This window comes from Electrophorus electricus, chromosome 19, assembly GCF_041902795.1.
Source record: "Electrophorus electricus isolate QZ-2024a chromosome 19, ASM4190279v1, whole genome shotgun sequence".
NCBI lineage: Eukaryota > Metazoa > Chordata > Actinopteri > Gymnotiformes > Gymnotidae > Electrophorus > Electrophorus electricus.
The window spans coordinates 20,296,046-20,316,773 of record NC_137515.1 but is presented as its reverse complement, the minus strand read 5'-3'; the positions used below and the strand labels follow the sequence as shown (position 1 = coordinate 20,316,773).

General features: G+C 45.9%; 3 protein-coding genes across 6 annotated transcripts; all 3 read right to left on the bottom strand.

Annotated features, from left to right (window-relative positions):
• Window positions 1-686: 686 nt before the first annotated feature.
• Window positions 687-2,968, bottom strand: prlhr2b (prolactin releasing hormone receptor 2b). The gene is given in 3 exon segments (XM_081702769.1): window positions 687-2,216; window positions 2,219-2,413; window positions 2,791-2,968. Coding segments are annotated over 3 exon segments (852 nt in total). The 3' UTR covers window positions 687-1,737.
• A 3,522-nt stretch (window positions 2,969-6,490) lies between these two features.
• Window positions 6,491-10,312, bottom strand: adrb3b (adrenoceptor beta 3b). Its single transcript, XM_027018250.3, has 2 exons — window positions 9,605-10,312; window positions 6,491-9,032 (listed from the first exon to the last, which is right to left on the bottom strand). The coding sequence occupies exons 1-2, from the start codon at window positions 9,605-9,607 to the stop codon at window positions 7,893-7,895; spliced, it is 1,143 nt and encodes a 380-aa protein (XP_026874051.2). The 5' UTR covers window positions 9,608-10,312; the 3' UTR covers window positions 6,491-7,892.
• Window positions 10,313-10,881: 569 nt separating this feature from the next.
• Window positions 10,882-20,724, bottom strand: anxa4 (annexin A4). Of its 4 annotated transcripts, none has more exons than XM_027018249.3 (13): window positions 20,006-20,724; window positions 18,581-18,626; window positions 18,167-18,257; window positions 17,292-17,386; window positions 16,272-16,385; window positions 15,995-16,085; window positions 15,502-15,581; window positions 14,407-14,463; window positions 13,424-13,517; window positions 13,141-13,236; window positions 12,370-12,428; window positions 11,667-11,824; window positions 10,882-11,293 (listed from the first exon to the last, which is right to left on the bottom strand). In XM_027018249.3, the coding sequence occupies exons 1-12, from the start codon at window positions 20,179-20,181 to the stop codon at window positions 11,669-11,671; spliced, it is 1,155 nt and encodes a 384-aa protein (XP_026874050.2). In that variant the 5' UTR covers window positions 20,182-20,724; the 3' UTR covers window positions 10,882-11,293; window positions 11,667-11,668. The 4 variants fall into 4 exon arrangements, 2 of the variants coding, with proteins under 2 accessions (XP_026874050.2, XP_026874049.2); XM_027018248.3 differs by having other exon boundaries at window positions 11,702-11,824; XR_014118566.1 differs by lacking the exon at window positions 10,882-11,293 and having other exon boundaries at window positions 11,744-11,824; window positions 13,141-13,264; window positions 13,333-13,517.
• Between the last annotated feature and the right edge of the window lie 4 nt (window positions 20,725-20,728).

Here is a 20,728-nt window from a genome sequence, read left to right as displayed (position 1 = left end):
ACTGAACAAGATTATTCAGACAGTGAAGCAGGAGTGTAGGGGTGCAAAGCGGAAGGCAAGATAAATCATATAATTGATTAATATTAGTAATATTGATTAGTATTCATTTTGTCCAATTAAATGAAAATAAATCAGAAGTTAATATTTTTGGCACTTTACAAATTGTTAGAAAACCTAAGCGTACTATCATAATAAATTAAACCTTAGGTAATTTTCATTCCTGATTATTAAATATAATTTTATTCCAGATTTAATAAATGAAATCTCCAGAAGTGGTGTAGCCTTTATTAATTCAGGACCATTCCTAAAATGTTTTTTCTCTTTTTTTTTTCTTCTTTGGAATGTCATGTTTTTGCCATCTCACATCACGGCGATTCCACGGATTCCGGCGTTTGTACGTGTTCTGCGCTCCGCTGCTAGATTACAGGCTACATCACGGAGACGGTGCACAGCGCCGTCTCCTGCTTAAAACCAGCTGTAACACCGTCATCATCTCGGAAGTTTGTATTAAATCTTGTATTAAATCTTTTTTGTTATTTTGGATTGATGGAAGTGTGATTGGACAGGGAACAATGCTGATCACCACTTTCAGTGGTCATGTGTTTAATTGGTGACATAAGGAGCAGGTGACCAAGTGGTAAGGGAAGGGTCTGGAGTTACAGGTAAACACCTGTGTCTCTAGAGACATTCATTCATTTAGAGGATTTATCTGACGCTTTTATCCAAATCTACTTACAATCATGACTGAGTGCATCTTGAGTAAGTGAGGGTTAAGGGTTTTGTTCAGGGACCCAACAGTGGAAACTTGAACTGGCAACCTTTTGATTACTAGTCCAGCACCTTCACCACTACAAATTTGTTACCTCAGTTAGTTTTCCTTTTAGCACTTTGTTTCTTTTTTGAATTGCATTTTTCTTATTGCTTGTCTTGGGAATGGTTCAAAAAATCTCCTTCCATTTAGTGGACATGTGTTTGTCTTCCATCGAGTTTCCTACACCAGTGGGCACTGGCTCTTCTCTGTAGTGCACATGGCTCCTGGTTATCCCTGAAGTAGGAAGCTGGATGGTCCACTGGGAACCCGGCAGAACTGCGGGAGCAGGGAGCTACTGGTCTGGTTTATTCTGTTACCCGCTGGCTGACGGGTGTGTCTGGGAGGTGGTGGTTTTAGGACTCTTCAGTATAGAACAGGAGTCTTGACTCGGTTGCCAGGGCAATGCCTGCTTGTACCTGAGCTGTAATGGAGCTTTACATCCTGCATCGATTTACATCAGTCAGTCCTTTCTCACTTGTGATTGGTTCAGCGTGATTGGTTGGTCTGAGCTCTGGTGCAGGCCAGTGACACTCTGGCACTTAATCACATCACTTTCTGCTTTTCTTTATTCTCTAATCCTGTACACAGTTGGCACATAAAGTCCTTCATTAATAAGTGGATTATAAACAACAGAGGAAAGATCACAACACACAACTCCTACATTGCAGTTTCACTGACAATGCTTCTTTTGCTTTGGACAATTTAAGGAAGGCTGGGAATTTTGTCCAAATGTCTGTTTGCATTTTTTTTTGTATTATTTAGTATTAAGTATTACAATAGAAGTGTTTTGTTTTGGGTTTTTTTTAAGTCTATGAAGTGAGGACTAAAGAATCTGGTCTTGTTCTAAATTTCCCTCTCCTCATGCACTTTAAAACTCTGGTCCCCGTGTTCAGCACTAACCGCCGGCCCTGGCGTTGTGGGTGTGGTCACAGCACCATGCTGGCCGCCATGGCGCGATTGGCCGGGATGCGTATGGGGCGTGGGCAGGCGAGCGTCTTGCGCAGCTCGGTGCGGAAGCGTTGGTGCAGCCAGGCGTAAAGGAAGGGATTACAGCAGGCTGAGCTCATGGCGCACAGGTGACACAGGAGCTGTACCAGCAGGAAGTGACGCTTGCTGATGACACGGATGTCCACGTCACGCAGCACGTTGAAGATGTGGATGGGCAGCCAGCAGCCGGTGAACACCGCCACCACCAGACTCGGTGTCCTGCGGCGGCGGGACCTCTGCGCTTCGGCCTGGCCTGGAGCCACACAGCTGCGCAGCCTGACGGAGAGGCAGAAGTAGGAGCCACACACGGCGCTCAGAGGCAGGACGTAGGTCAGGAGCAGTGTGCTGTAGGCGTAGGCCAGATGCCACCTTTCCTCACCCAGCCAGTACTCCTCGCAGATGGTCAGGCCTTCTTCTGGTAGGTGTGGGCCGCGGCAGGGGACGCCAGCACGCATGACACCACCCAGATCCCCAACAGGGCGGTGACACAGGCCCCGGCGGACAGCCTCTTCTTCAGAGGGTGCACGGTAGCATGGTACCTACAGAGATGATGGCAGGGGTTGAAGAAACAGGATCTAAACACTCGTGTGTCCGAGGATTTAGGATCCTCATGTCCTAAAAGTTGCCCTCAATCCCTTTCAAAGCAAGCAGGAATCTTAAAGGATCTTTTAGTCTCAAGGGATGTGACTTTAATAGCTCAGCTCTGTGCTCAGTGTTACCTCAGACGCTGTCAGGTGCAAAGACTCACCTGTCCACAGCTATGGCTGTGGGGGTGAACACAGACACGGAGACAGTGACAGGCTGCGTGAGGAACACCAGCTAGCATTTGAAGTGCCGGAAGGCCCAGCTGTGTGGGGTGAAGGCATACGCCAGCGTGAAAGGCACGCACGTCACACATATCAGCAGGTCGGAAAAAGCCAGGTTCCTAATGAAGCTGGTGACGCTGTGCATCTTGCATGAGCAGCAGATGACGTAGATGAGAAGCTAGTTGCCAAGGACTCCCATGAGCACCACCACGACGTAACAAGTCACGATCAGTGGCTTGAACGCCTGCAGCAGCTCCACGTCTACAAACCGGTAGTTCGGATTGGCTGAACTGTTCCATACCACCGGCACTTCATACACGTGGCCAGCAGGGGTCTTCACTGGCCTGCCACTGCTGCGCTCCATAACCTGTGCTTTGTGCTCTCCCAGTAGGACGGAATACACAGTATTAGTACCCTACATAATACGAGCTGATTCTGTTAGAAATATAATTCTAGTTTCAAAATCAGTCAACCTATTGATCAGTATTAGTCTGTCCCAATCATCAGAAGACTCCCTTCACTCTAAGATACACTCTGTACTTCTTGACAATTGACGGCCTTTTTAAAAACTTTTTTTTTTTTTTTTTTTACTTTTTGAGTGATTGGTCCTTGGATATGGACGTCTTCGTTTCTGATGTGTCATGTTCGTCTTGCAGCACATTTTGGTCTCTTTAAAACTGCAGCTCACTCCCATCACCTAATGCTGTGAGCGAATGAGAAACGTGTTTCGTAATGATTCGGAGGAGCTGTGCGTGGCTCCACGCGTAGCCATTAATCGTTCCTGTGTGCGAAAAAAGCTCAACTTCACAAATGAAAACCCCACAGTCTGTGGTAAACGCAGGACCCACTCCTGCAGAAATGCGCTCACGTTCTCCATGTGGTCAGAGACCCTCGTCTGTCTCACCGTTCGTTTACTTACCGCTCGTAAGATGCACAATTGCAGTGAACACATCCACACAACTAATACAGTGCAGCCTTTTGGCTTCCAGAGATGACTCAGTTCTAACACTATCAGGGGTGATTTGAACGGATTCGGTCCTTTACAGAATGCCGTTATGGTTGATTTGAACAGTTTGTACACTTCCTCTTCTTTCATTGATTTTTTTTTGTGGTTTTTGAGCACTGGAAACTTATTTTTGGTAGCATGTGGAGCTTTTGTGAGCAGAACACAAATGAGACGTGATGAGAAGCAGACACCATGTTGACAAGAGTTCTGTGAGACCTCATGAGCCTCTCAGCAATCAGAGCCGGCAGCCCCTATCCTATTCCAGCGTGGCCCAGAGAGTCACTGAGACTCAGCACTTCTTCTGAATGGCAAGGAGATTTCTCTCTCCATCTGCATCGCACCATCTCTGGGATGCCATGAACCCTGCAAGAATCCCTGGAGATATGATTCATCTTCTGTGATCTTGAGATGAGAGTCCACTGCAGAGAGAGAGAGAAAACAAATTAGATTGAAGGATTCATTAAATTTGAACACACTTTGAGGACACCTGATGAAAACAGTTAAATGGTCAATTTTAAAGTCATACATTTTCCTTCCTTTATTTTCACTGGAGGAAATGATCAGAGTGTTCTACAACCGATCAGAGTGTTCTACAACATCTCAGGGTGTTCCACAACATCTCAGGGTTCTACAACATCTCAGTGTTCCACATCTGATCAGAGTGTTCCACAACATCTCAGTGTTCCACAACCGATCAGTGTTCCACAACATCTCAGAGTGCTGCACAACTTATCAGAGTGCTGCACAACATCTCAGTGTTCCACAAATGATCAGAGTGTTCCACAACATCTCAGAGTGTTCTACAACTGATCAGTGTTCCACAACCGATCAGTGTTCCACAACTGATCAGTGTTCCACAACATTTCAGAGTGTTCCACAACTGATCAGTGCATTCCACAACTGAGCAGAGCGTTCGACAATGCTGACTGATCATTGTTCCACTGAGAGTGAGAGTGAGAGTGAGCTAGGTACTGTAGGGTACTGTAGAGCAGTGTAGGGTAGTGTAGGGTACTGTAGTGTAGAGTTGTGTAGGGTAGTGTAGAGTTGTGTAGGGTAGTGTAGGGTACTGTAGAGTAGTGTAGGGTAGTGTAGAGTTGTGTAGGGTAGTGTAGGGTACTGTAGAGTAGTGTAGAGTAGTGTAGAGTACTGTAGTGTAGAGTTGTGTAGGGTAGTGTAGAGTTGTGTAGGGTAGTGTAGGGTACTGTAGGGTAGTGTAGGGTAGTGTAGAGTTGTGTAGAGCAGTGTAGGGTAGTGTAGGGTACTGTAGAGCAGTGTAGGGTAGTGTAGGGTACTGTAGTGTAGAGTTGTGTAGGGTAGTGTAGGGTACTGTAGAGTAGTGTAGGGTAGTGTAGAGTTGTGTAGAGCAGTGTAGGGTAGTGTAGGGTACTGTAGGGTAGTGTAGAGTTGTGTAGGGTACTGTAGAGTAGTGTAGGGTAGTGTAGGGTACTGTAGTGTAGGGTACTGTAGGGTAGTGTAGGGTACTGTGAGCATGCACACTACCAGAAAAGTTCAGTGTTGTAATCTTTCTTTGAGGGGTTGCAGGTGTCAGCGATAACCCTGGTTTTCACAACTCATGTTCTGCTCTTCAGTAACATGAACAAAACCAGTTTAATTAAAATAAGTCCCTATTCACATCAGAGTGGATCATTTTTATATATGCTGCATAAAAAATGTGTCCGTGTCTATTCAGTAACTTGCCATTGACCCTCTTTTGTGCAGGGTAGCAGTCTGACAGAGTGCTTGCTCCATAAAACATGATGTCTGGGGCTTCATTTTCTCTTTTCATTCATAAACTGTAGAATACCTCCCCATGCGCCTGCTACTTAAGATCAGAGTGATAATTAGACCAGACTAAAGACAGACAGCGCGGGGCTGACACGTTCCGTTTTAAAACATTAAAGAAAAGACATGGAGAATGTATCTGATAGGGTCTGATTCCTGGCTTACATGTCGCTTTAAGAATATGTTCACTCAGTCCTGTCCAGCTAAGACATCAGGAGACTTTGAAGTTAGAACGTAAAACAGTTGAGGTAAAGGTAGACACATTTATACAGTAAGTTTAGGAATAGAAACAGAGGAAGGAACTGCACATGTGATCAGAAGCAGGAAGAGCAGGTAGAGGTGACCAAGCCTGTGTCTGGTAGATAAAAACAGTCCCGTAAAGGTCCGATTTAGTTTAACTGAGATGTAACAACTAGACATGAACCCTTTATATTATAGTACCCTACTCTTCAAAACTACCTTTCCTTATGATAACATTCTATACAAATCAAGAAATTCAGTACATTGAATGTGTATGCATGTGTTAGGTTATAGCGTCACCCTGTAGCGCGGATGAGGCTGAACCGCTACGCAGCTTCAGGACAAGTGGAGTCGGAGAGGAATCCGAGTGCAGAGGTGGGTAGAGAAGCCAAAAACTGTACTCAAGCAAAGGCGCCATTACTTTAAAATAACAAGTACTCAAGTAGAAGTAATCATTTAAATTATTACTTAGAAGAGAAAAAGTATTTTTTTTCTTCCTTTAAAGAATTTGTATCAGTAAAAGTAAGAAAATATCTGTTAAAAAGACTAAAAGTAGAGAGTCACTCCATCTTTACTTAACACCGTAGACACACACACACTATACTCATTCTCACTCTAAAGGACTGAAGAAATCGAGAGATGAAACAGCTAATTGGTCTTCAGACATCTTTATACCTCAGGAAAGGAAGAGTCAGTCCCTTCCTGGAGCAGCTTGCATGAGACTCAACACAAACAAGCCGCCCACGCACATGCTCAGCGCACAGTACCCCTGTGAGAAGAAGCTGTGTGGCTTTCCCAGACTTGGATGACATAGAAAACTTCATGTAGGTTACACATGTACAATAACTGGACACAATAATGGAAACATCACAATAAAAATGACTGAAAAAAAAGACTTTTGGTTATTTTTGCTTCTGCCCCCTATTTAGTGTCCTTACCTGTTATTGCACTCACCTGTATGTTATTGCGCTCACCTGTATGTTATTGCACTCACCTGTATGTTATTGCACTCACCTGTATGTTATTTCACGTACCTGTATGTTATTGCACTCACCTGTATGTTATTGCACTCACCTGTGTTATTTCACGTACCTGTATGTTATTGCACTCACCTGTATGTTATTGCACGTACCTGTATGTTATTTTCTTCACCTGTATGTTATTGTCTTCACCTGCATGTTATTGTCTTCACCTGTATGTTATTGCGCTCACCTGTATCTTCGTACTTGTTAGTCCTCGTGTTTGTATTGAGTCTTGGCGAAGTCTCATCAACTCGTGTTGCATTTCTCAGCCGTTTGTTATCGTGTGTGTGTTTTTCTTCTGGTCTGTTGGAGCTTCGCCTGTGTCGCTGGATTGACCTCTGACTGTTCCCTGTCTGTTTGGTTGATCTCTTTGACTGTTTTCTGTATTTTGACCTTTGCTTGTTCTTTGGACTACGTGTGTGGACTACCCGTGTTCTCTCTTCAACTGCGTTCACCGTACTGCATACAACTCTGTGCTTGGAACGTTATAGTGAGTCCTATTAAGGTGAATGGTTATTAAGGTGAATAACACACGCTTTGGCACGTGAGCCGTAAACAGCAACTCTGGTTCCAAAGAGTGTAAAATGCATTCAAATGAAACGATCGCAGTGAGGGACTTTAATATGAGACTTATTTAATGTCATCTGAAGCATTAGTCAAACAGTTGGTCACCAAAAAGAGAACAGCCCTGACGCTAAAGAAAGAGAAACTTCGCATGAAACTACTGTCTCTGAAAATGACCACATGTCCTGAAAAGTGTGTGTGTGTGTGTGTGCGTGTGCACATATATATACACACATGAAACATAGACACATTAAACATTCAACACATGTACTTTAAATATTAAACATATACACATTAGGGCTGTTTATCAGTGCATGGCAGGTCTATTTATTTTCTTGAAGGATGACGTAGACTCGTGGTAAACTCTGTCACACTTCATTTTTTTCGTGGTCGCTCACACATAGCTCCAGTTGTATAGACAGATTCTACTTGTCCTGATGTGTTTGAATGAAACATTATTTGCAAGCCAAATTTCAAAAGACATTTGGGAGATGTCATTATATCCCTACACACTTTGGAAAAATTGTAATGTTATATGTGTTGTATCGCCTTTGGATATGCAAATACACAGTTATTGTTCAAATAAAGAGTTTATAATTTCCTGAGTGGTCTGAGACCACTTATTTGCTTTGTTTCATTTATAATTTTGCAACTTAAAAACTTTTTACTGTTTTTCATGCTTGCTCAGCGACCTCCAACCCTGCATGGCCCAGCGGGCCAGTCCGGCGCCAGCAAACGCACCAGAGCGGTGCCTGCTTCCACACGGCCAGGCCTTTGTGCCGAACACGCCGCAGAATGTTCCGGAAGGCAGTGCGGTAGTCCGAGCTGTGGCAGTAGATGACGGGGTTTAGGCCGGAGTTGATGTAGCCCAGCCAGTTGAGCAACATGAAGACGTTCTTCCCTGGCACACTGGGTACCATCGCCCTGACAACGTTGGCCACGAAGAACGGAAGCCAGCAGGCGGTGAAGATGCCGATGATCAGGCCCAGAGTCTTCAGGGCCGTGTGCTGCTGCACCACGGGCCAGGTGTGTCCGCGGCCGGGGCTCTGGCACGGCTCTGGGGGGGCGGGCGGCGCATGGCGCTGCTGGGTCTGATCCCTCAGGAAGCGCAGGTTGTCTTTGTTGATGAGCCTCACCTGCCGCCTGGCGATGACGAACACACGACTGTACAGCAGCAGCATCAACAGCAGCGGCATGTAGAAGGAGACTACGGAGGAGAAGATAGCGTACGATGGCGTGATGATGAAGTCGCAGCAGGTGGAGTTTCCAGAACACTCCTCGGCCTCTTTGGAGCCTGTACGCACTGTGTACTGACCCATGATTGGCACGAAAGACACCAGGGCGCTGCAGACCCACACGGCGCCCACCACCAGCCGTGCTCGCTGCTTCCCCAGCAGAGCGCGGCGCCGCAGGGGCCTGGTGATGGCCACGTAGCGGTCCACGGCGATGGCGCACATCGTGTGGATGCTGGCGGTCACGCACAGCACGTCCACAGACATCCACAGGTCGCAGGCCGTCCTGCCCAGAGTCCACTCGCTCTGCAGCAGCAACAGGAGGGCAAGGGGCTGGACCACACAGCCCACGATGAGGTCAGCGCAGGCCAGGGACGTGATGAACACGCCGGTAGTGGTGTGGAGCTGGGGCGTGAGCGACACAGACAGGATCACCAGCAGGTTCCCGCTCACAGTGAGGAAGATGATGAGTGCTAACGGCAGGATGAGGAGGGACTCCAGTGAAGAAGATGGTCCACTGTGGTTGGAGGCCTGGTAGGAGCTGTTAGAACTCATACTCTGTAGGACACTCATGTGATCACTCTTACACACACACACACACACACACAAACGTTGCACATTAACGACATACAGCTTTATCTTAACTGGGGGGTGCCTTTGGTGGTCAGAAAAGCAGCCAGTGGCAATATAATGAAAACCTTTTTCTTTTCACAAAAACATAAAATATAACTTATTTTTCTGTTTGTTTATTCTGTAAGATACGTTTGCCGTCAGATTGACTTCAAACAATGCGTTTAAAGAAGAGAAGGTTCGTTGTTATGTGTTTATAGCAAAGGTTCGTTGTTATGTTTCTATGGCAAAGGTTCGTTGTTATGTGTTTAAAGCGAAGGTTCGTTGTTATGTGTTTATAGTGAAGGTTCTTTGTTATGTGTTTATAGAGGTTAGTTGTTTTGTATTTGGTTGCTTCCGCTCTGGACGTTTAGTGTGAATAAAACACTGAAACTCTGTTCTGTTTCACCTCTAAAGTCTGAACATTACTGGTTCTCAACACAGTTTATTTTGTATTTGCACACATTTTACCAGCATGAAAAATGTCCTGCTTCATTTGTGTCACTCTGTAAATACCCCTGCTGTTAATTCACTTTTTCACTTACCATGCTGTTGTCACACCATCGTCATGTTCAGAGGGGTCTGGTTAGGACTGTTGGTAACTTCTCAGCCCTTATCGTCCACTGTTATCCCTTACTCAGAGACAGCACTGCTGAGATCTGAGGCGGTTGTGCGTGGTGCATGAAGGAGCGTCTGGTATGTACAAGATGTTCTTACCACACACATCTCTACATCCTGTGGTTTGTGAGTGACACAGACTCTCAGCCCTGTGTGTGGCATGAAGACAGGGCTGTACTTTCCCACAGATGCTGGGCACTGCAGGGCCACACAATTAATTATTATGCATGAACTGAAATGATTATGCATCAATACTTATATTATTTAAGTTATTCACATGAAAGGATGTGCACGTCAGTACTTGTGCACAGTAATGCCTTAAACAAAACCAGCATTACATTTTGCAGGGTGGGTGACTTCTCTAAAGTTCTCATGCAGTAGGAAGTGTTAGTAGATATGTCAGTCATCCACGGCAGGAGAATGTATGATGTTTATTATTGTTACTACTAGAATGAGCAGAGGCCAAGCAGAACTATTGGACAGAACTGTCATGAGTGCAGTAGGACTTCGGGGTCTTCAGCCTTGAGCGCTGAGCTGATCTGCCATGTTAACTTCTTCATACTGGAGTGCTGAGCTGGTCTGTTGTGTTGTACCTGTTCCTCACAAGGAATATCACGTGAATCATCTCAGAGTAGTAACCTCTGACATTATGACAAGGCCCACAGTGTATCCAGGGCAGAGCCTGAGGAAGGTGGCATACTGGTCGTTTACGTTCTGCGTTAAAGGTCACCTGGTTTCCATTGTTAGAGGTCAGCATTCTGTCCAAACAGTGCCTTTGCTTTGATTCTGGTTAACATGATACTGATAACAATGGATTTTCTGATGGCACAAGATTTCACTGTTATCAAAGTCCATAATCATAGTTAAAAACAACTTCTGTGTTGGTAGTCCAACAAAGGCTTTCATTCCCTGACACTTAAATTATGAATGGCATATTTAAAGCAGACCTGGCTACTAGGAAACCAAAGAATAAAGACGCCACCCAGTGGTGGAAGACTGTAGTCATCACAGCTCAGGGCCTCATCTGAGTTTCCTGTCTTCTCCCCTAAAACCAGACTAGTTACATCTGACGTGCCATCCCACAGAACACCGTCTGCTACATGACTGGCAGAGTGCTTGACAGCCCAGCAGCCAATTAGCATAATTCAATAAAAAGACAAGTCACGTTGACCAGTTTGTGTCCTCAGTAATTACACAGACAGACTTCAGTTTGTCTCCTGGAGGAGTTGTTGTTGTTTAATTATTATTGATAGTAGGGAGTTTACACACATCAATACAATGCAGTTTGGTTTAACTTCAGGCCTCAAAAACGGATGTTTATAAACAAACAAGATGGTGTTTATTTGATCCAGAAGATAAAACGAGTCATTGTTTGAAGTGCTGGTATTCTTTAATTGGCACTGCCAAGTGTAGAAGTCATATAAAATGTGTCCAGAGTACAGGGAGTGGAGAGAGAGCTGGACGTTACAAATAAGTGTTAGCTACATGCTAATGAGAGCCAGAAATGTGAGTGCCATGTCTGTGACTATCACAAATAAGGCAGATCTACAGAGAAGCTACTTCTCAGGTCCACACAGTTCCAGCAGGATCTTGCCGTAATGACCTGATGTGTCGCCCTAGAAATTTGAAAGAAAGAGCAGTTACTGCAGAAAATGCTGAATCAGGCCGAGGTAGAGCAGCTGTCAGCGCTGGTATCACAGAGACGTTTACGGAACTCTGTCACAGTGCCCCACCAGTCAAGAGAGTTAGTTCAAGTTTGGTTTATTTGTCACATACATAGTCATACACAGTTAAGGACAGAAAACCTCCACAGGGCTGCATTACGACCAACTGGTACCAGGACACAAATACAATTAGAACAGGGGATACAGACTATTTTTTTTTATTTCTAGGTGTGTGTGTGTGTGTGTGTGTGTGTGTGTGTGTGTGTGTGTGTGATGAGCAGCTTAAGGGAAGAACATCAACACCCCATGTAAAGGCACATCTCACCTTTATAAAGGAGTGTAGCGCTCTGTAGGTCTCACCTTTATAAAGGAGTGTAGGGTTTTGCCGTACATCTTCAGGAACTCAGTCTTGATGTCCAACATGTCGATCTCACAGCGAGACACCATAACTCTGATCAGAATGCTGTCTGTGGTACCCAGACCCTGCACCACAGCACAGTCATTAGTTATTTAAACACACTCCTACTGGTGGTATACACCAACCAAGAAGAACACTAACAACTCATTAGTGTTACTGAATCAGCACAGTAAACACGAGCAGTCATACGGAACCCCAGAAATGGACACAACAGCAATTTAGAGCTTTTTCAAACAAACACACTCCAGCCGCGGGCTGTTCCATAATAACTGGATACATGCTGCCTAACTGAGCTAACGTATTTAGCTAGATAGGTTAATATCAGATGTGAAGTCTATAAACAGGGACATTAATGACCTAGACGTTAATATCCTGTGTGACTTGTGTAAAATGGGGATTTGTGTTTAGCACGGTCAGCTGACATTGTGGTTTTCTATAATATGTTCTGCAGAAGTTTCGACTCAGTGCAAATCACATGAAGTTCATAAAACCGACGGACTTTAGTAACATCTTCAAAATCTGAAATCCCAAATAACCTCCGGTTCTTTGATGTACTAAAGACGGTCGTAGGATCAGCCTTTACATTCAGACCAGGCTGGAGTAAAATTACCTTCATAGACTTGTGGAGTCTCTCTGCGAAAAACGCTGGCTTGCTTTTGACACATCTCACTGCAAGGCAAAGAGACGAGGTGGATGGTTAATACTGTGCCTCCCCCAACACACCCACACACCCACACCCACACACCACGTGCTAATATGGTTTCATTATAACCAACTTTGTTTACTAAGTTAATATCACGTTCACTCTCTCCCTTCTGTTTTGTTTTCTTCTTGTTTTGTTCCACCCCCTCATGAAGTTCTCTGTCTCTCATTGGTTGTTAGTTTGTACATTTAAGCCTGTGTACTTAGCCCTGTTGTTATTTTCTTTACTCAGCATGTGCCATTTTTCTGTTGTTAAATTACATTTCTACTTGTTTCTCGTTTTGGATTGCCGTAGTGCTCTCTGTTTTAGCCTCTACGTTAGCCTCCCATGTTATTTCTGTTCATTTCCTCAGGCATATTAACACCTCTCTGCACGCACCTCGTCCCTGCTAAAGTGGCACAGTTACACCGTTAATATTTCCATAATACACTTTTCACTTTCCAAGACAAATGCACTGTCTGTTCTTTGTGTATTGGTCCTGTCCTGTATTTATTTATTGTATGACACTGTATTGTATTGTTGCACTCATGCAGTGTGTTGTCTGTTGCACTTGGTTTGTGTTGCACTATGGTCCTGGAGGAACATTGTTTCCTTTGCTGTGTACTTGTATATAACTGACATGACAATAAAAGCTGAAGTTCAGCGCCTTGCATCTGTCCTGCACACATCCTCACCCACCTATAGCCAGGAAGATTTCCTCCAGGTTTCCAGACATTTCCCTCTTAATGCTGTCCTCGATGTCCCGGCCTGCGATGCGCAGATACTCTTGGAACACTGCGATGGGAGGAAAAAAAACAGTGAACTACAGGAGGAAATGACACTTCCGATTTCCCACCTCAGGGGGGCGCTGTTGAGTCTGTATAAGCTCACTGCAGTAGTGCTGAATGCTGGTGAGGGGGCGTGGCTGTGCTGGGATGCAGCTGGACCTTAACAACACAGCTCCCAGTGTTGCCATGGATACCTCTGAGCAGGTGGCTCCTGTTCCGTATACACAGGATGGTGAGGAACTTGTCCTCGTCTGTGCCCCAGCGTGCTTCTCCCGCATCGTACATCTCCTGCACGAGAGCACCGTACAGCATCACTACCAGATGAACTACAACACATGCCCCAACAGGAAGGGGCGGGTGTAGAGGTGACAGGAAGGGGCGGGTTGGCGGTAACAGGGAGGGGCGGGGTGGAGGCGACAGGGAGGGGCGGGGTAGAGGCGACAGGGAGGGGCGGGGTGGAGGCGACAGGGAGGGGCGGGGTAGAAGTGACAGGGAGGGGCGGGGTGGAGGTGACAGGGAGGGGCGGGGTGGAGGTGACAGGGAGGGGCGGGGTGGAGGTGACAGGGAGGGGCGGGGTAGAGGTGACAGGGAGGGGCGGGGTAGAGGTGACAGGGAGGGGCGGGGTGGAGGTGACAGGGAGGGGCGGGGTGGAGGTGACAGGAAGGGGCGGGGTGGAGGTGACAGGGAGGGGCGGGGTGGAGGTGACAGGGAGGGGCGGGGTGGAGGTGACAGGGAGGGGCGGGGTAGAGGTGACAGGAAGGGGCGGGTTGGCGGTGACAGGGAGGGGCGGGGTGGAGGCGACAGGGAGGGGCGGGGTAGAGGCGACAGGGAGGGGCGGGGTAGAAGCGACAGGGAGGGGCGGGGTAGAAGCGACAGGGAGGGGCGGGGTGGAGGCGACAGGGAGGGGCGGGGTGGAGGCGACAGGGAGGGGCGGGGTGGAGGCGACAGGGAGGGGCGGGGTAGAGGTGACAGGGAGGGGCGGGGTGGAGGCGACAGGGAGGGGCGGGGTGGAGGTAACAGGGAGGGGCGGGGTGGAGGTGACAGGGAGGGGCAGGGTAGAGGCGACAGGGAGGGGCGGGGTAGAAGTGACAGGGAGGGGCGGGGTAGAGGTAACAGGGAGGGGCGGGGTAGAGGTAACAGGGAGGGGCGGGTGGAGGTGCTGTGTCTCTGAGTTCACCTTAGCATCCTTTTTGGCCAGGGCCTCATCTACAGTGGTGCACTCATCCCTCCCTGCCTGTCAAAGCATCAACAAAAATAAAAACATCATCAATCCTGCCACGCCCATCTAGCAATTTGATGACATGAAAAAAATTTCAATCTAAAAGTAGATCTCAGTGACTACAGTGACTACTGAGATGGAATTTAACATTTATGGTGTGAAACTGAGATGGAAAGGTACAAGTATCCATGTAAGTGCCCATGTATCAACGATTTTCCTGTTCTTCTGTACAGTCTGTTATCATCATCATCAGGACGTTGAGAAACCACATGACTGGTCTAGACATGCAGAGATAGCAAACCTATATTATGCCATAGCAGAAACTGGATGCAACTAATGGAAATGTGTGTTATTACATGACTGAGCAATGAAAATTTGTGGTGAATGTGTGGAGAGCAGGATTAAGGAAGTGTGACTTCAGCAGTGGTGTGCGTGTGTGTGGGACTATAGAGGAAGAGTCTCAGGGCTCCTCTCCTCTGAGAACTCAGACGACATGAGATGAGACAAGTCTTTCTGGAGAAATAAATGCACTTTACATGCAAGTGGTGCATGTCTCTTTATTCCACAAAACCGTTGACTCCCAAATTTCCACAACAACTTGTGAGGGTTGGCACCAGGCCGAGGCCCCTTCCGGCCACCAGGAGGAGGCCTCGAGTCAGGCACGCTACTAATCACGCTTGATGCCCAACAGTTGGGCTAGGCCTATATAAGCCCAGTGACCCAGTCACTCAGTGCTCAGGGGCCTGGGGCCTGGGGCCAACCCTTGCACAACTACATCACTGACTACACTAGTGGGAGCTGCCCACTCATGTTGTATGCCAGGTCTGTATACCAAGTACATTGTCATACAGATGCATTCAGCTCCATCACTGTGACCAAGATCCTATATTTGCAATGCAAACAGAGGGGATCAGAGTCACATAAGGCTTGTGTAGACTGGACTGTCGATATGCAGGAGTGTGTGAGATGTAGCTGTGCGGGAGTGAGCAGGGGCGTGTGAGACATAGCTGTGCGGGAGTGAGCAGGAGCGTGTGAGACGTGTTCAGTGATTACCGTGAGCAGAGACACGAGGACCCTTTTAAACATCCCAGACGTGTCTCCACAGATGTCCTCCTCCAAGACCTTCCCGTACTCTGCAATCAAACAAGAAAGCAAAACCAGGTAAATGGTGAATGTAGCTATAGCAGAGGGCAGCAAACCCAGGTGGGGCTTGAACCCAGGACCTGCAGGAGATAAACATATGCCCTGACTACCAGACCAACAGACAGAGTATACATTTAACCTGCCATCACATCACCTTCTCTCCTTCACGGGGTTATGGTGTCTGTCACCACAGTTAAAATTTACATATTCAAAGTCTAATGTGATTATGAAAAATAGGTCCCAGCTTGAGCTGAGGTCAGAGCCCAGAGAAGCATGATGAGATAGCGTGATCAGACAGCAGAGGTGTTATAAAGGAATGAGGGAATCAGTAAGCCGTTACAGGACTGCGATGTGTAACAGGGACACGCTGTCCCGCTTGTACAGGACTGTGAAGGACGGTTACCTTGACTGTAAGCAGCGGTCAGAGCCTTAATCTCAGCGTTACTCCTGGAGGCCAGAATCTCCAGCAGACAGGCTTCGTCTGTCCCAGCCCCCTGACGTCAGCACAAAACACGGGTTGGTGTTAGCATGCTGTTGTGGAACAGGCTGAGATGGCTCATGTGCAGGGATGAGTAAAGAAAGCTAGCAGCATGGTCTGAACGGGTGGTGTGTGAACGGGTGGTGTGTGAACGGGCGGCCTGATGTTCTGGGAGCAGCTCCTTCTCCGCCCCGTGGCTGACCTTAATGGCGTTCCTCAGCTCGTATGCGTCATACACAGGAGCCGTCTTCAGCAGTCCCGTGACCACCTTCTCAAACTGGCCGCTGAGCTCTGACTTCAGATCTTCATCCAAGTCCTGGCAGAAAGCGCACAACCCCCACACGTGATTCACTGCCTCTCTTCAAAGACGTTATAAGTACACATAATGAATGTTGTGTGTGAGCTAAGTGAATGATAAGGAATATAAATGTTAATTACAAGCTATTTTTTAAAATTTTGTTTAGTTCATGTACTGTCAGTCATCTGGGGGGGGGGGGGGGGGTAGAGAGAGAGAGAGAGACTGACTTGGTGTTCTATTCAGGACAGTTCCAACTCATGACTCACTCTTTCTGAGCAAACAGCAGCAAGGGAAAACTTTTCTTTCCCGAGGCTTCAACAAACACCAGCAGTGTCTGATCGAGACCTTAGTGACACTACTCTCCTTTAGAATCACACATCACACCTTTATACATCCTGTCAACCTGTCAAGTTACTTTTTAACTGCGAGGTTTTCTATAAGAGATCAATATTGTTGTACACGTATTTGCTGTTCTGTTAATGATTAATATCTGAGTGAAAGAATAACATAGACTACATCTTCTGTTTACCCCTCCCTTCCCAAATGCACATTTTGAGCCATAAATTCAAAAATCTATCTTGTTGCCTTCCGAACCAAATCGATCTTGAACGTGGTGTGAGAACTTCCCTTTATCTTCTTCCTCATGAAACAGAGTGTGTGTTTGTTTCTGATGTGTTTTACAGCCCAGTTGTTAATGATAAAATGTTAATAGAGTGCTGTTCTCTTTGTTAACCCTGCCAGCAATGTCCATGTCGAGGAAGTATCGAGGCTAAGGATGTGATTGGTCAAGCTCTCCAACATGTTCCACAGCCCAAGTTCAGTTCAGTGCGAGTCTCCCAGGGGAGTTCCCCAGGGCTCCAGTTTAGGCGCCTCTGTTTTTTGCAGTTCTGTTCCTTCTCTTCAGATTTTCTGTCTTCATCTCACCTTCCCAAAGTCCCGCTTATAGACCATCTTGATCTGCTGCCTCTGTGCAATGCTGCGATGAGCAATGATGGCAATGATGGCTGACTCGTCAGTGCCTAAGAAACAAACACCCCGTTAAGACCCTGGTACATCACATGCTCCACTCTGGCTGCCCTGTATTGTGAGTTTGGACACTGCTGGGTAAAACCTGAACACACTAGACACTTTTTTCCAAGGACACAGTAATGCAGCATGGAAGCAGTGAGGGTCTCCTCCAGCTCAACAGCCCGGCCTTTCACAGTACTGGCATGGACCACGTGTGCAGCATTCTCTTAATGCACATCACTTCAGACTCAGCTGACTGCAATTACACTACACTGACATCCTCAGTGTTCCCAGACAGCGATGGGACTGGAACCCTTGAGTGCTGCTGTTTAACTCAGGCCAAAGTGCCTGAGTCAATTAGCCAACTACACAGTATAAGAGGAGAAACTACACAGTGTAACATGAGTAACTACACAGTATAACAGTAACTACACAGCACAAGAGAAACTACACAGTATAACAGGAGTAATTGTGCAGTATAACAGTAACTACACAGCACAAAAGGAGAAAGCACAAACTGGCATTAAATGCATGATCTCTCGAGCCATAGCCAAGCTCTCTAACCTCTGACCTCCAGTGCGGTCAGTACTCAGTCTGTTTCAAGTTAAATACTGAAAACACTTTATGCTTATTGAGAGTTCAATGGCCTTATGATCATGGGAACGTCTAGAGGACAAAAAAGGTTAAGAGAACATGTTTGTTGTCCTGCGATCAGACTACAGCTTTAGTTTTCTCATTTGCATATGGCCTGAGCAAGTGGAAAAAATTCCGTGCTGGGTTTTCCTCCTCACCTATGCCCTTCATGGCGGCTTTGAGTTTCTGTGCATCTGCCTCAGGGTTGAAGTCAGTTGCCTCCTTCACAGTGCCGCGAGTCCCCATGTACTGCAGAGTGACATTCACAGTCACAGCACAGAAACAGAACAATCGCCCCCACGGTCACAGCACAGAACAAAGTCTTGATGTGAGCATTATAAATCTAAACATCAGTTAATATGTTTGCAGAAATTATCACAACTGAATTTTAAGTCACAGAAAAAGTATGTGAATACATAGTAATATAAACACAAGTAAATTAATTTGTGTGCAAATTATTTTTTGTCTCTACAACCACAGGGACACCGTGGACAGTAAAAAAAACTGCCTTAGAAAGGAACAAAAGAGCACAACATGCATTTTTTGTGTTATGTATTTTAAATAAAACTTACTGCAGCCATGATACAAGCTCCGTTGGGAAATACAGAGATGAAAAAACTAGAAGACAAAATATCCATCAGGTATAAAAGACACACTAAACAAAGCAGACAAGTACATTAACCCATTACTACAGTAACTTGGAGACGTCTAAGGTCACCCTTATTTATTCGGTAGAGTAACTCGGTGATATCTAAGGTCACCTTTATTTATGCATAATCATCTTTAATAGGTGTTTAAACTTTATAATTTTTCAAAAATAATAACTCAAAGAGATTTTCTGTTACAAACGCTGCACCTGTAAACCTTTGATAAAGTTTCCAATTGACTTTTGCTCTGGTTAAACAAAAGCAACATGCCTGTAATTACAGCAAACTTCTCAATTTACACACACAGACAAAGGGGCTTTAGTGGCTGTCATGAGTGACTGAACATGTGTTTATAATTACGAGTGTGTGTCCTAAACCCTGGAGGTATTGTTAGGCCTTAAGAGATGTAATGAATCCATTAGAAGTCACCTAGTAGAAATAATGTGGAAACCGCAGCACAGGGGAGACAGGCAAGAGACTTTTACTGGTTAAATAAAGGTGAAATAAATGAAGAGCCCACAGAGAAAACAACTAAACATAAAACTTTAATCAGAAATAAACTCAGAACCCAGTCAAACAACCTCAGATATGAAGTTTCCTGAGTCTGGTTTTAAAAAGCAGCACGAAGAACAGAAAACCAGTCCAGTTCTCCTCACTGACTAAATACTTTGCAGAGCTAAAACAATTTAAAATACTCAACAAAGTACGAATCCATATTTGTAACTTAAATACATGAAGTAGCCTAGATGTAACTCATCACTTGCCTCCTCTGATCCTAAAATTTATAGACGTTAAGATAAAGTCTCTACTAGCGGACGTGTTTTTCAGAGACTGCTCCCACAAAACTCGTAAACCTCGTTAAAGTGGTGTGTTTTGCACTGTTCACTGTCAGCAGTGGTAATGTTGGACTGCAGCAACTGGTACCGCGTATCTGCAGAGGCTGGTGCAATTCTCTCTTCAGGTTCAGGATTCACTCACACACACTCTCTCTTTCTCTTTCTCTCTCTCACACACAATATTCATACGCACAATCGTTTATAGTGTGTTACAGTCGTGTCAGGTAGATTTCTCAAACCTCCTGCACCGCTAAAGTTTATTAACGCACAACTAAGGAAACTCCAAATAAACGGAAGAGTTGCCAGATGTGTTCACATGACCATACAGGCCGCCTCAGATGGAAAATGCACATAAAACCGCAACACGACCTTTCACCGACAAATCGCAATAACAAAACTCTTTCTAGTTTTTAAGGTGTGAACCTCGCCTGCTCGCTTCAGAAGCTATGCAGTCGCTTACATGTTTTCCGAATAGCGAGTAAATAACAATATGGTCCTCGCAACAGCCGCATACCTGATAAACGTGACAGATGTGATAGATGTGGACGTGAGGACCCACGCAGGACAGAGAGAAGGCAGCCGGATTGTTAGCAGGGCCGTATTTTCTATGGGTGGGGTTGTTGAGTCGGATTTCTTTTCTTTGTTGAAACCAATAGCCACTCCTCCTCTAGTTTCAACTTCCACAGCCATGACAAGTTGCTGAGGTCCTCTATAGACTCCCCCTCTACAGATGAATACTCCCTAGACTACATTTCCATGGTAATATACAGCAGGCACCAGCCTGGACCGCTGAACACAGCCTTCATTAGCCTGCAAGCTTTCCAGTAAGGACTCCCTTTGAAATTGTAATGGAGAAATGCTCTTTAAGGAACATCCTGAAATAGTTTTAGCCAAGCAACCAAATAAACATAATAAAACAAGTTTCTGAAATGGGAAGAGCCTGCTCGTATTTTCGATCTACTTGAAACTAACGACCTTAAGTGTAGCATCCAGCCTTATCCGTTCACAAATGATTATATTTCTCTGAAAATGTATATTTCTGTGCCTTATCACTGATTTGAAAACTATTCCAAGAATTTTAAACGAGTTGAAATTCATTTATTTTTAAGGGCTCGTCGCCTAAGAACTGCAGCTCGCGACACTGCTCTTCAGTAACACGTTCCCGTGCGGGACACGCGCGGGGCTCGAGCGCGGCTATGGCGTGTAGCTCGTCCCACCTGGCTGACGTCACCGTTTC

Bases quoted from the DNA above. Each gene is read 5' to 3' on its own strand.
- anxa4 (XM_027018248.3), bottom strand. From the start codon at position 20,181: ATGGCTGTGGAAGTTGAAACTAGAGGAGGAGTGGCTATTGGTTTCAAC. The intron at 17,387-18,166 runs GTGAGGAGGAAA...TTTGTTTCTTAG, and splicing joins AGCCGCCATGAAGGGCATAG to GCACTGACGAGTCAGCCATC. The intron at 16,386-17,291 runs GTGAGATGAAGA...GCTTTCTGCCAG, and splicing joins ATAAGCGGGACTTTGGGAAG to GACTTGGATGAAGATCTGAA.